We start from the raw sequence: 13856 nt of genomic DNA, 5'->3' as shown, positions 1-13856 counted from the left end.
GTACAGGTAGGATGTTTGCATTATGGGGATAATCCTGACACCATTTCAGTAGCCAAGATCATGCATAAGGGATTCAGATAAAGACATTTGAGCAGTTACAAAACAGAGCGATACTGATTTGAATAAGGAAAACACCTTGCTTTCATCACATTTGTTATAGGAGCATGAAAGCAGAATGGAAGTACTAATGCATAAATATGGTGCCAAGTGGTATACTGTATGCTACCATAGTGACACTGCAGATTTACAGACAATAGAAAACAGATACAAGGATTTCTATCACACTGAGTGAACAGTTACATCTGATGTTACAGTATCAGATGTCTTTATTCATCATTTGTTTAACCAGGTAAATCCCAGATTTCTTTTATCCCAGGTCAGAAACCTCTTTTGGAAGACGTTACCAAGATGGCAGCATAAAAAATATTTGTGAGTAAATGATAAGTACAGTATCTGCAGAAAATGTTTTTTTTTTGTTTTTTTTTCCAAAGGAATTACCAACAAATTCAAGCGACTTCACCTAAATATATGCAGTACATACATCCCTTCTACTTCAGCTTAGAAAGATTTAGTTTATAAATGTAGAAAAGGCAAAGACAATGAAACTTTGATTCTTCTATATGATAGTTATGGCTACATGCAAGCTCTGGGCCAATATGGAGGAATATACAATATATTATGCTAATCTAATGAATAAAGAAGCTGAAAAGTATTATTTCAGATTTTGATTATATTAAGAATTTTTTTTATGAGTTAAACAGGTCTACTGTATGTACAGATCTATCCAATTTTTGAAAATCCACACTCAAGTTTCAAACGTTGAATTAATAAATTTGAACAACTATTTCAAATGTTTTATCCTGAACTTTGTGGGGGTGTATTCTTATTTCTAAATTTCAGAGTTTTACCACTGAGTGGCAGTAATGTACTGCGCAGCTTGTTTACTAACTGCCATTAAACACATAAGAAAGCAGCAGAGGGTGGATAAGATATGGTCAAAGTGAGCATTTACCTAAATAAAAACAGCATACCCGAGGTGTTATTACAAACTGCAGATGTCGTGCATCTCCCATGAGTCTTCTGCATCCCTCGTATCGACTTGTCAGACGGTCTCAGTCTCGCGCTATTTATGAAGGGCTCTCCCTGTGGGTGTCACACAGGTCTGATGCTGCAGCTGCTGCTTCCTGTACTGAAGCACCACCAACCAGAGCCAAAGCCCTTTTCGCTTCAGAGCCCCACACCCTGAGCTGAAACACGGAGGAATTTGTTGCTGGGACGCTGCCGTCCTGCGGAGGGAAGCCAGCCAGAGTCGGTCTCCCGGTGTAGCAGCCGGTAAAAACCATTGTCTTGTGGACGTTGAGAAGCGAGGAGCTGCACTTAAGGACTGAGAGACGCAGGACACGATTTTTCCAGGAGCTGGTGCTAGCTAGTAGCAGCTAGGTGGCTAATGGCTAGTAGCAGCAGGTAGATAACCTAGAAGAGACAGAAAAATAGAAATGTGCCTACTCCAAACGCTATAGATGCACCGGCTAACGACCTGACTTTTAAGACGCACCTTGGTATGATACGTTTTATCACATTGGCTAACTGACATGCTACCGAAAGTATACTAATTTTGCTAACGTTAGCCAGCTAAGTTAACTAGCCACTTAGAGCTGACCCTGTTGCTTTTTTCAGACTTGAGTTTCGAAGAAGGAAAAGGCTAAATTAGCAGCTGCCCAGCTCAAAGCAGGTTAGCGCATTATTTTAGAAAGTCGTTTAGGGTAGATATCGACATGGCTCCCAAAAGAAGACCCGTGCCCCTGAACATTACGCCCATTGGGGAGGGACAGGCCACCTCTAACACCATTGATGCTGCATCTGAGTGAGTAGCACTACCGTGGGTTAAAATTAATTGTACCTGTGATGAAGAGAGAATGCCTCAAACTGCTCTGTGTTAGACATTATCCCCATTTGTTAGCACTCTGTAACATAAGTCCTGTGCACCGCCATTCATGTACAGATGTTACATGTCCCTGTCTCATCCTTTCCCTCTGTGTGTATTACCACCTGTCTCGTCCTCACAGAGCCAACCTCGAGGCCTTACAAAAGAAACTGGGTGAGCTGGACTTGGACGAACAACAGAGGAAACGACTGGAAGCCTTCCTCACCCAGAAAGCTCAGGTTGGGGAGTTGAAGGATGAGGATTTTGACCCCATATGTGAGTTGGGTGCTGGAAACGGAGGAGTGGTCAACAAGGTCCGCCACAAACCCTCGGGTTTGGTCATGGCCCGGAAGGTGAAAATTACCACTTGTTGAATGCTTTCTTACAGGTGAAGTGTGACATGTGGAGTGAGCTTACTCAAAACACATTCCAGATTTGTTCAGTTTAGATTTTGTTACTGCATTATAGCATTGGTGCCGACTTGGTTTGCTTCACCCATGTCTACCTGGGATCCCACTGACTTACTGTCTGGAGAAAAAGACACTACATCATGATTCAAATACAACAAAAATAAACACATCAATATTCATCTAAAGTAGGAGTAGGATAATATATAGTTAAATTATTCATATAACATATTATATTGTTTAACACAATTCATATCCATATAACATAAATAGGTATTTTGAAGTGCTGTAAACTTTATACAAGGGGTGTGTCTGTTTAGCCTACCCTCATTGATTTGAATGGGGTGGGAAAATAATAGGAACACCTGTCAACAGTTCAACAGTACCACAAATTGTAGCCTCCAAAATGATCAGACAATTGGACCAACACCCCTTTAACACAATTTCAACAAAAAACTGAACATTTAACCTTCACGAAGGTAGGGTTTATTGCAGGACTGTTGTATTAGACTGCATTAATTTTAGCTAAGTATTCCTAATAAACTATCTGTCCCATGTTTATGAGCACTGCCAAGTTCATTTGTTCCACTGCAAAAGGTCATTTATAACTTATATATGTATATCTTGTCACAATATTTAACAAAACCTAAAGGGATCCTCATCAAAAGTATGTTACTGTTGTATGGGTTTGTTTAAAAATGTTGAAATATAGTTATATGTATCTGCCTCAAATACAGTACCCGTTGAGCACTTAAAGCTATCCTCGTATAGTGTTGCATACTTACAGCGAGTTGGTTAGTCTCTTTTCCCCCTATTTTGATCAGAACACAGGGTGAACAGTTGATGAGATAGTAAATTACTGGGATTGCATACAGACTCTGCAGCAGCAATTCAAGCAAGCTCAAGCGTGTATGCTTTCAAGCTGTGTATTGACTTGTCTTCAACTTGTCTTTTTATTGCAGTAAACACTGTTTTAAAAAGATAAATGTAATGAAATTCTAAATAGTGTGTGTTGAAATTTCTAACAAAGCAAAGTGTTAGTTATGCCAGCCAGCACCTCTGCGTTAAAAATGCGTTAAATTGAGATGGGCAGTGAATGGTGTAATTGCATCCCATGCATTTGTCTTTGTCAGACCCACAGTTCATGGTTTCATATTTACCCTTCTTAGTTGATCCACCTGGAAATCAAGCCTGCCATCAGGAACCAGATTATCAGAGAGCTGCAGGTGCTGCATGAATGCAACTCCCCCTACATTGTGGGCTTCTATGGGGCCTTTTACAGCGATGGGGAGATCAGCATCTGTATGGAGCACATGGTGAGAGACAAAAACTCTTAAGTGAATTCATGTGGTTTGATACCACAGAGTTTCTGAGTATTTTTCTCTTGTGCAAAACATTTGTTCCCAAAAAGCCTGCATGTGTTTTGATTTTTAAAATGTTATATTAGATTTTAATTGTGCTACTTGTTGCTGCAGGATGGTGGATCCTTGGACCAGGTCCTGAAGGAAGCCAGAAGAATCCCAGAAGAAATCCTGGGAAAAGTTAGCATAGCTGTATGTATTTCTCCAATGCTTTTACTTTTTAAAAGTAAACGTTCTGCATTTTCAATTTGATTTTTTTTTTTAATCAGATGTGACATGTTTATAATTTCTTAAAAAGGTGTGCTGTTCAAATTTGGCAGCGGTATAAAGATTTGTAGCTTGTTACTATAAATGTATTTACATATGCACTGCTCTTCCATTGTGGGTGTATGTGTCTTGTGTTGTTGCTTAACTTGCTGTGTGTTAACCTGTCATGAATGAGTCACAAACAACAGAGCCTACCGAGTTTTATTTAACTTTTTCTCTTGTATTAAGTCCAAATAACTCAAATGTAAAAATGAACTACCAAATTAATTGGATTTTCTTTTAATTAACATTTACACACATGAAAGCTTATGTTTATATATGTTTTTTTATGTACACACTATTGCCTGAGATTTGGCGTACTGTATTGTAATGTTTTCTGCTCTTGTTTACAGGTATTGAGAGGATTAGCCTACCTGCGGGAGAAGCACCAGATCATGCACAGAGGTATGGTGGTGTACTCTAGTCGCAATATATAACATTGCTCTTAAAATCCATTGTCCAACATTTTCAGCACTGCAGTACAAGAGATGCTAAGTATGTAGTTTACTTAATCAAATAATAGGTGATTGACTAATTATTAGTAAAAATAGTAGTAAAAATATAGTATTATGGACATTCATGTTGTGGTAACGTTACTGATTAATTTACACATCACAAAATTTTATCTCAAGCTTTCCATTGAATGCAGTGGTTATCACACAGTTACGTTTTACTTATTGGCTTAACTCCTGTGAATTTCCTTCAGAAAGAAGAATAAGGATGAATTATAACAAAACTCAGAGTCATTGACTTCAGATAACCCATGACCTAGATGACTAAAGGTTTTGATAGATATGCTCCAAAATGTATTTCATGACATACTGAAAATTGTATTTTAAGTACAGTCTCATGATGGTTTGTGTAGACAAAGTTTTATCTAATGCAGAAAAATGTATTTGATGACAAATTTTAAATAATGACAATTGTTATTTTGATCAATTCAGTTTTCTAACTACAACTGTTATTGAGCACATTGGCTTCTTACTACCTTGCTGCAACAGTTAACCAGTACTATGCAGTGTTTAACTAGAGCACATCATCATGTTTCTTGTAGCCAATCCTTGATTAGTTTTTTTTTGTTAATGTGACATTCAGTTGGTTGGCAACAATGTAGTTAAAAAGTGCTAAAACAAAAATATGTTTAAATTGCTTTTGTCTGGAAATGGCCATAAAATGTGTAGAAATGGGCATCCCATAATGGCAGCTTGGCCAGATTACAGAAAAGTCAATCTCATTTAGTAATAATGCAATGTAGATGTTTTTTTATGGACAGTTGTCGTGGTTAATATAATGATTCCCATTCCTTCAGTGTTACTGGTGGCTAAGATTTGCTGATGCTGATGAGGCAACCAGCAGAGAATGTTACAGTCTAAACATCAGATTTAAAAAAAAAAAAAAATGCAGGATAATTTTCCACTGTCATTATCCTTCCTGCTCTGAAACAGGCTCAAACACACTAACAAAAAACATTTAAGTATGATTTCTATTTCGAAATGTCTATGAACTTTTTTTTGTCAATGAAACCACTTCAAATGTGCCACACTAACTAGACGGGCTCCAGGCCTCCATGTAGTTTTTCATTCAAATTTGTATTAATTGTCTTCTTGCATTTTCCTCCATATGCACTGCATCAACATCTTAAGACAGTTAGCACACTCACCACAAGGCAGACTGTTATTTGGAAATATCTGATCAAAGAAATTTGTAGCAAAAAGCAAAAAAGGCTTAGTAAAAAACATTATCTTTGCATTCAAACAAAATTGAAAATATGACCATAGCAATGTCTAAGGCAGCCAACTTTTCCACAGCACACCAGTGAGGAACCATGGGTGTGTTGTTATGAAAAGTACTGGTGAAGGCAGCGGTCAGACCTGCATAGTGCAGTGCAGTGAAGTCTTACAGGGTCGGTGGTACTCTAGGACAGAGTTGTCTGTGAGCTCAGGCAGTAATTACAGCCTCTCAGATGTGATTATACAGCAGCCGCACCCTGTCGACCCCTCCCTCCATGTCTCCCTCCATCATTCCCCCGGTTTTTCATGCCACCTCCTTCTCAGTCACTTCATACATGTCCTTGGTCGGTGGGAGGGGGTCAGTCACCACAGAGGACAGATTGCAGGGCTCAGTCATACCCCATTATTTTGCAGGATGTTTTTTTTTTTTTTTTTGTGATGAGTGGGAAATGTTGAGGACCAGGCTTGTCTATAACAGGGACTCAGGAAGAGATGTTCACTATTTTCTCCCTTGCTTGAAAATGAACCTTGGGGGGCGCTGAGCATGCCACCCGCAGCCCTCATGGCACCCTGTAGTCCTGGTCAAAATTTTCATCTCTGAATAATTGTTTCAAAAAAGATTTTATTTTTTTTATGTACAAAAGACATTTGTCTTGATATTATAGTTTTTATGTCCTTGGAGGGATTTTTTTTTTTTTTTTTTTTTTGAGCTTGTATGTGTTAGTGTCTCCAATAAAAAAACACAGGACACAATCAGTACATAGTGGACATGGTCATACATACACAGCTACATTCATGGCCCTATGCATATCCCCAAATATATATTAAAACACCAGTGTGATAGTGTCCTTGTTTGCTATTTAGAATTTGTTATTATAAGCAGTCTATTCTCATCCTGATGACTACAAAGTCAATAGTGAGGTGATAAGTATGGATGACATTTGAGATACAGCAAGAAGAAGAGTCTCACTAAAACTAACAAACGTCTGTTTGTCCACATCCCCTCTGCCACATAGATGTAAAGCCCTCCAACATTCTGGTCAACTCTCGCGGGGAGATCAAGCTGTGCGACTTTGGTGTGAGCGGCCAGCTCATAGATTCCATGGCCAACTCCTTTGTTGGAACGCGCTCCTACATGTCGGTGAGTCAGCTCTGCACGCCTGCGCCCCCACCCCTTTTCCTCTGGCCCTATCCCCACTTTCCTTCTCCTCTTTTCTCACATTGCTCTTGTTCACTGGCCCCACCCTCTGCCTTCCCTTCCTCTGGCCCTCCCTCACTTCCCTGCCAAGAACCGAGGGCTGTGCCCAGGAAAGGACTCTTTGGCAAAGACCTAGGCAACTGTGCTCGCTCTTTCTTGTCCTCCTTTCCACTCACTCTTAGACACCTGGTGGGTGCAGTGCTGAAAGCTGCTTGACTGTCTCATCATATACCCACAAAGAACCAGTGGTGTAGAGACACTTGCCCTTTCATCATAATTCCCAACACACACATCTGTCCTTGCTCACCCTTATAACTAAAACAGTCCAAAGCTGCTCTTCACTTCCTGCCAAACCCTCCGATCCTCTGTCCTCCTGCCTTAACCGCACCCACCTCTCCTTGCCATAACACCCCCTCCTCCATCTCCCCTTCCATTATCCTCTCCTCCACTTCCTGTGCCTTCTCCACCCAGTTCTCTGCCCATCCCACACTCCTGCCTGGCATCTTGGCTCTACCTGCTCCCTCTGACGTAGATTGTGTGTTTCTCAACAGCCGGAGAGACTGCAGGGCACTCACTACTCAGTTCAGTCTGACGTGTGGAGCATGGGTCTGTCACTGGTGGAGCTGGCGATTGGCCGCTACCCCATCCCCCCACCAGACGCCAAAGAGCTGGAAGCCATCTTTGGACGGGCTGTTATGGACGGAGCTGAGGGAGAGCCTCACACCAACACGCAGAGGCCCAGACCACCAGGCAGGCCCGTGAGCGGTATGAAACGCAAAGGCACACACGAATACGCAGTTATATAAAACAGTATCAAAACTCATATATGTAGTCCTGATTTAGCATTTCTACATTAATGGTTGCATGATCAAGCTTTGAAATATAATCTGATGATAAACATTGCTTAATATGTGACAAAAATGTTTGTTTGTTGAATTATGCTAATGATATTCCACTTGTTCACAGGACATGGGGTGGACAGTAGACCTGCCATGGCAATCTTTGAACTTTTGGACTACATTGTAAATGAGGTATGAGAGATCACATACCTCACCTCACAATACATTGAGTCAAACAGACACACACACATTTCTATCTCTTCAGCTTGCACAAGCACACAGTATTGTACCTGTCTTCTTTAATTGCTCTGTTTTTTTATCTTTTGCTTCTTGTTTCTTCCTCAGCCGCCTCCTAAACTGCCACATGGTGTCTTCACCAATGACTTCCAGGACTTTGTGACAAAATGGTGAGCAATGCAATGACATGTTTAACTCGGCTATGTTTAGACTGCTCTTACTGGCTCTTCAACAAGAAAGAACAATCGGAGTTAATCAGGTAGATTGCTATAAAATCACTAAAAGCTGAAATTTGTTTTCCATCTGTGTTTAATATTATATAGTTATATCTTTGCAGCAGTTGGGGTTGACTGAAATGCATACGTATTGTTTTGTGTTAGGTGGTTACAGTTTGAAGTACAGAGGTATTTTGGAAATAATAAAATCCAGCTAAAGATCCTGAAGACATAAAAATATTCTCATTGGAATAATAATTTGTCTTATACAGTTTATCCACAACAAAGTTCAGTTACCTAGTTAAAAACATAAAATTGCATTTATATGTATATTTTCCTTCAATCAAACATCTAGAGTATATAAATATGCAAATATTGTTTATTAAGTTTTAACTACTAGACACATGAAGTCTCGTATTTCACTGAAAAGTCAGATTCTCAATGTCTGTGCACTGGAGGATTCAAGTTTCCACAGCACACTTGTGTAAATTGCATACTGAGCAACAATTTGCTTCCAAACTAGCTGTGATGTCACAAAATCACGAAACTTTCCCTCCTCAGCGGATGAATATGAAAACAGCGTTCTAGTGTCAAATTAGCTCACACATTTTTCGACACAGTGAAGCTTAAACATATAAGAGAAGTAACAATAAGCAAAACATATTTTTGAGTGAAGGAGGACTTTAAGTCATTAAAGAAGCACTAATGTTTCTATTAAGGATTTCTCATGTCGGTAACCTTCTTGGTGTCATTTGTGTCTGTAGTTTGATCAAAAATCCAGCTGAGAGAGCCGATCTGAAGATGCTGATGGTGCGTACCTGAGCTTTATTTCCATCTATCTGATAGTTTGATTACTGGGTAAGTGATTTCTTTGTTAATGATTCTAGCAGTGCAAACAATGGTTTCCCTTCTGGTTTTCTTTCAGAGTCATACATTCATCAAACGATCAGAAGTGGAAGAAGTTGATTTTGCCGGATGGTTGTGCAAAACCATGGGGCTCAACCAACCCAGCACTCCCACCCGCAGCACTGAGTGAACAGGCCCCCACTGCCCTGACACACCTCTGGGTCTTGCTTGCATACACATACATATACTGTACATACATGTACACAAGCCATCACACATATTGGCACTTTTTTCATCTTGCTCTTGGGTAAAACGGTTTTGGCTTCCCCCTTCATTTATTTCTTCACCAGCAGCAGGGCCCGTTGAGTCATTGTACTGTAAGACCACAGCTTCACCATGCCAGTGTCAAGAGTAGCCACAGCTCACTTTTCCACACTGCTACAGAGGATGTAAAGCACTGAAGGGCTGCCAGTGTGTCAGCTGAATTTGCATTGATTGACAAACTTCTTTTGTATTGTTGAATATTCTGTATTAATCTCTTTTCTATGGCAACAGTTGATGGCTTGTGGGACTGTATTTTAATAAATTACCTGCTGTAGAGATTTGTTGGGCTGAGTGACCAGAGAGAAATCCAAACACATTATCTACTTGCAAATTCTAAATTGGTTTTATTGAAGGTGAATGCAGTTATTTTGATTTAAAATCCCTTTGTCGAAGTTAATCATGCTAAAACGTTGTCTGAAGAGACCTTGCAGTTACCTCCAATATAATAATCAAATTTGTGAGTAGAGAGTGCAGCACAAATGGGCCTTTAAGGAGTCATTTTAACTTTTAGGTAAATGAGCGATCACGCTAAACAGTGTCACAAACCAAAGAAGGTACTCATGACTACTAAAGTTTTTCAATGCCTGATATGTTGTTTTTTTTGTATGCACAGTCATGAACAGTATATCAGTGTACTTTGAATGTTTTGATTTTGATTTTTTTTTTTTTTTTTTGTTCCATTCAGTGACCTACACTTTGATTGTGTTGACATTGTTTCCTCGACATACATTTCAATCCACATCCCACGCTGTGTGTCTCACATACGAGGAGGCATATGCTGCGGTGGCCTGATATATGCCAGAATGTCTTTATTGACATTGTGAAAACAATGATCAAAATGTATTCATGGGATGATATAGCATGGTTTATTATCTTTCTTATACTGTATGTGTATTTTATTTCCCAAGATCATGATGGGGATGATTAGCTGGTGTTTTTATCAAAAGCCTGAATCTCTGCAATGTCAATATGAAATTTCAATCACGTTGACTAATCTAACTTTTTTTTTCTCTTAGTTGTTGGTCTGTACTTTCCCCTGAAGTGTATTTGGTTATGTTCTCACTGTACTGCTACGTGTGGCGCTCCAAGCTTTCTCTTGGGACACAACCAGAACAGAGGTGTGCTTTTGGAAAAGACTTGGGTTAAACATTATTGAAAACCTTTTCCTTGTGATTTAGCCCAATTAATTGTGATAAAAGTACAAACTGATTGCAAGTGGAATTTCAGTAGTACAAAGGGTTTGATTGCAAAAATTTAACCCAGGTCAGTGTTGGTCACATGGTGGTGGTGTTACATGCTAGCCTGCCGTCTTGCTAGAGCTCTCGTATTCTCTCTGCTTATGGCTGCCCTTTCTTATTCCCCCAGAAATGTGCATTCGTTCAGAGCAAACTGGATGCATTGTCACTTGTATGTGTACAAAGCTATATACAAAAATTACAGGAGTACTATTTTGCAGTCTTAATATACAAATTTTTGATTTATGTAAATGACAAGGGAGAAGAGTCATTTTATTATAATATAAAAATGTGTTGGATATGGTTATAATGTATAAAAAGATGAAAATAAAACTTATTTGTGAATGTACTGTAAGTTTTTACTCATGACGTTTATTGAAATCCACTGTCATTACTTTGTCTCTAATAGACAAAGTTTACATTTAACAGATATTGCACCACTAGTATGCAAATTTCAGACTTCAGAGTTTTTCATTTATGATGATATGGTATGGTTGATGTAAGGGCCATAGCCACCATTTCTATTTTTCCTTGGAATTTGGGATTTTTTTCAGAAAGGGGGGGGGGGGTTACATACCGCACATGAGTAGATAGAAATAAGAACATTCAATGTTGTCCCATTTCAATATTGTTAAGAAGGCTTTAACAGCATCTGTGGGGGTGATTAAATGCTTTGAAAATACTACACCATTAACATTAAAATCAAATGTGACAAGTCTGAATAATTGGAAGATTTTAGAGACTTTGCTTTTGGAGTTCAGTCAACATTTTCTAGGGCGGGCAGTGGGTGGGGGGCGCTGGTGTAAGTAATCCTGTCCCTGGTTGTAGTCTAATTTTCAGATTCACTTTCATACTTGATAACTTGAACGTATGATTGTATGATACTCGTTTCTGATTGGCTGCCAGGTGTCGGTTAAAGTAACCTAGATTCCAAAGAGCCGGTAACCATGGCAACAGCACATAAGCTTAATTGGACCAGCTAGCTAACTGTCAATAAACTGACTACACAGTTTGAGAGGTGAATCAGAGTTGAATGCAGACTATTTAACTTTAAAAAGGTAGGTGGATTTTTTTTAAAATATTTCTTGTCATATTCTAAAAAAGAAAAAGTCAAACTTTAAAAAAAAAAAATAATAATTCTCAGTTCAACAATGTGCGGTTATATGGGTAACGTTCAGTTAGCTTATTAACGTTATAGTCTTAAAGTTACAAAAACTATTTAGAGCTTTACAAACACAGTAGTTTGTGTCTTACCAACAAAATAAGTCCAAATTTGGGGTTACTGTGAACCTTAAAATCGCCATTATTTCCAACTTATGAAGTTGGTTAACTGTTAACTCCTGACCCCATCCAGTGTTCATTAGGCCTACAGCCTACACACATTTTTACATTACAGTTTTTCTAACTGCTTCAGCGTTTGTTGGTAGTGGTGGAAAGTAACTAAGTACATTTACTCAAGTACTGTACTTAAGTACACTTTTAAGTTAATTATACTTTATTGAGTATTTCCATTCTTACATAAAACAGAGTCCCCCCCTCCCCCCTAAACCTCTCATATGGTTTAATTTTGATATATATTCAAATGATCCAATATCCCACAAAAATAAAGATTAGCGATAATAGAAATGTATTGGAACTTTTGTTTCTTTCCTCTATCATTACTCATCTCATGACTTCTCAGATTTATCTGGTGTCCCTGTATATAAAACTGTGTACTAAGTAGTTGAAACTAGCTCCACTTCCAGTAACTGCAACCGTAACATGCTGCTTACACACTGATGTTTCAGTATTAATCATCTAATGATTTAATGATGATACTTCAACTATGTTTTGCTGCTGATACCCATGTACATTTACTTAAGTAGAATTTTTCATTCAGGACTTTTACTAGTAATGGAGTATTTTTACATTGCTGTATATTGCTATACTTCATCCACCACTGTTTGTTAGTTGGTAAAGCAGGAATCTGTATTCAGAGATTCTTGTTAACTGCCCCCTTTTTTAGCTAAATTTAATACCACCATTCAGACTATAATGACAAACACAGATCTGATGTCGGGTGTCTGGAGTTGGAGAGGACCAATTTATGTTGGACTGAAGGGCGACACTGCCATAAAAGTGTCTGACATCATCTCAGACTGCCATGGGCTGACAACAACTAATTCTGACTGTGGGTAATTAGGACGAACTGAATAGAAAGCAACTTGTGTAAATATTATGTATTTATGTGAAAGTGCATATTCGGCTGTTTTAATTTCACCTTGGCTACAATTTATCCACCTGCATCCTCTTCACCTAGCATTGCAAATTATAGCAAGTTATTGCACCAAACGTCCAAATGCTACAATTGATGTGTATTTTATAAGTTTAAAAGCTTTAACCCCCAGATGCTTAGCGATTGTGCTGAACATTGCCCTCTAGGCAGAGGTAGTGTCACTGCCTCTCCCTGCCACATAGCCCCACAATTCCCCTGCAAGGTTATCTGTGTAGTGCCAAGTCAGTGTCAAGCCCTGCTGCACTGTGGGACACACCTCCTATGAGACTGGCAAAAGTCAACAATTTACAGGCAGAAACATTGTGTGAAGTAGATTTTTACATGTATGTGCATGAAATATATGACTTAAAAGTGCATTCAGAGGTGTGTTGAGATGGTTTATGGTGCAACAGAATCATAGAATTCATCTTGTGCTCCATCCCACTCCATGGCACAATGGCTGGCTTGCATTCACTGAGGGGGCGTGCGGTGGGCGGTTGGAAGTGGCGCAACATCAAGTGCATGAGCTGTAAATTTACACATGGGAACTTGCCATTCCCAACCGTGGATAAGACACTTTTCGACTTAGTAATGTCTTCTCTGATGCCTCACCTGTTGGAGCTTGGCAGGTATTATGTACAGAGACTGGGCCGAGCCAGAGAGCATATGAAGGGGGTTGCTGGCAGCCCCTACTGTATGTGCAGGAATGTGCCATGGCTTGCTTTTGGGGTGGGACACCATGACCTCAGGCAATAGGATAGGTGGGTGTGACTTGACTCACATAGAAAAGGAAAGGAGTACTGAGAGATGAGGCATGTGAGAAAAGACAAGAGTTACAACTCTGTTTTACCTTAAACCAGACATTTGAGTGTCCAGAGAGGGAAACACTGGCCGACATTCACTGTGAAACCACAGAGTGGGAAGGTATGGGTTAATGATTTGTGTCATCTCTGATTGAGTTTATGACTTTGACAACTGTC

At 39.3% G+C, this 13856-nt stretch overlaps 1 protein-coding gene across 1 annotated transcript; it reads left to right on the top strand.

Moving 5' to 3' along the window:
- Positions 1-876: 876 nt before the first annotated feature.
- Positions 877-10971, top strand: map2k2a (mitogen-activated protein kinase kinase 2a). Its single transcript, XM_056378860.1, has 11 exons — positions 877-1864; positions 2067-2277; positions 3501-3647; positions 3807-3884; positions 4352-4403; positions 6745-6869; positions 7478-7691; positions 7893-7957; positions 8111-8172; positions 8982-9027; positions 9143-10971. The coding sequence occupies exons 1-11, from the start codon at positions 1776-1778 to the stop codon at positions 9251-9253; spliced, it is 1200 nt and encodes a 399-aa protein (XP_056234835.1). The 5' UTR covers positions 877-1775; the 3' UTR covers positions 9254-10971.
- Positions 10972-13856: the final 2885 nt, after the last annotated feature.

The sequence above is a fragment of the Seriola aureovittata genome, chromosome 6, assembly GCF_021018895.1.
Source record: "Seriola aureovittata isolate HTS-2021-v1 ecotype China chromosome 6, ASM2101889v1, whole genome shotgun sequence".
Taxonomy (NCBI): Eukaryota; Metazoa; Chordata; class Actinopteri; order Carangiformes; family Carangidae; genus Seriola; species Seriola aureovittata.
Note: the sequence above shows the minus strand (reverse complement) of the source record. Positions and strands in the feature narration are given on the sequence as shown.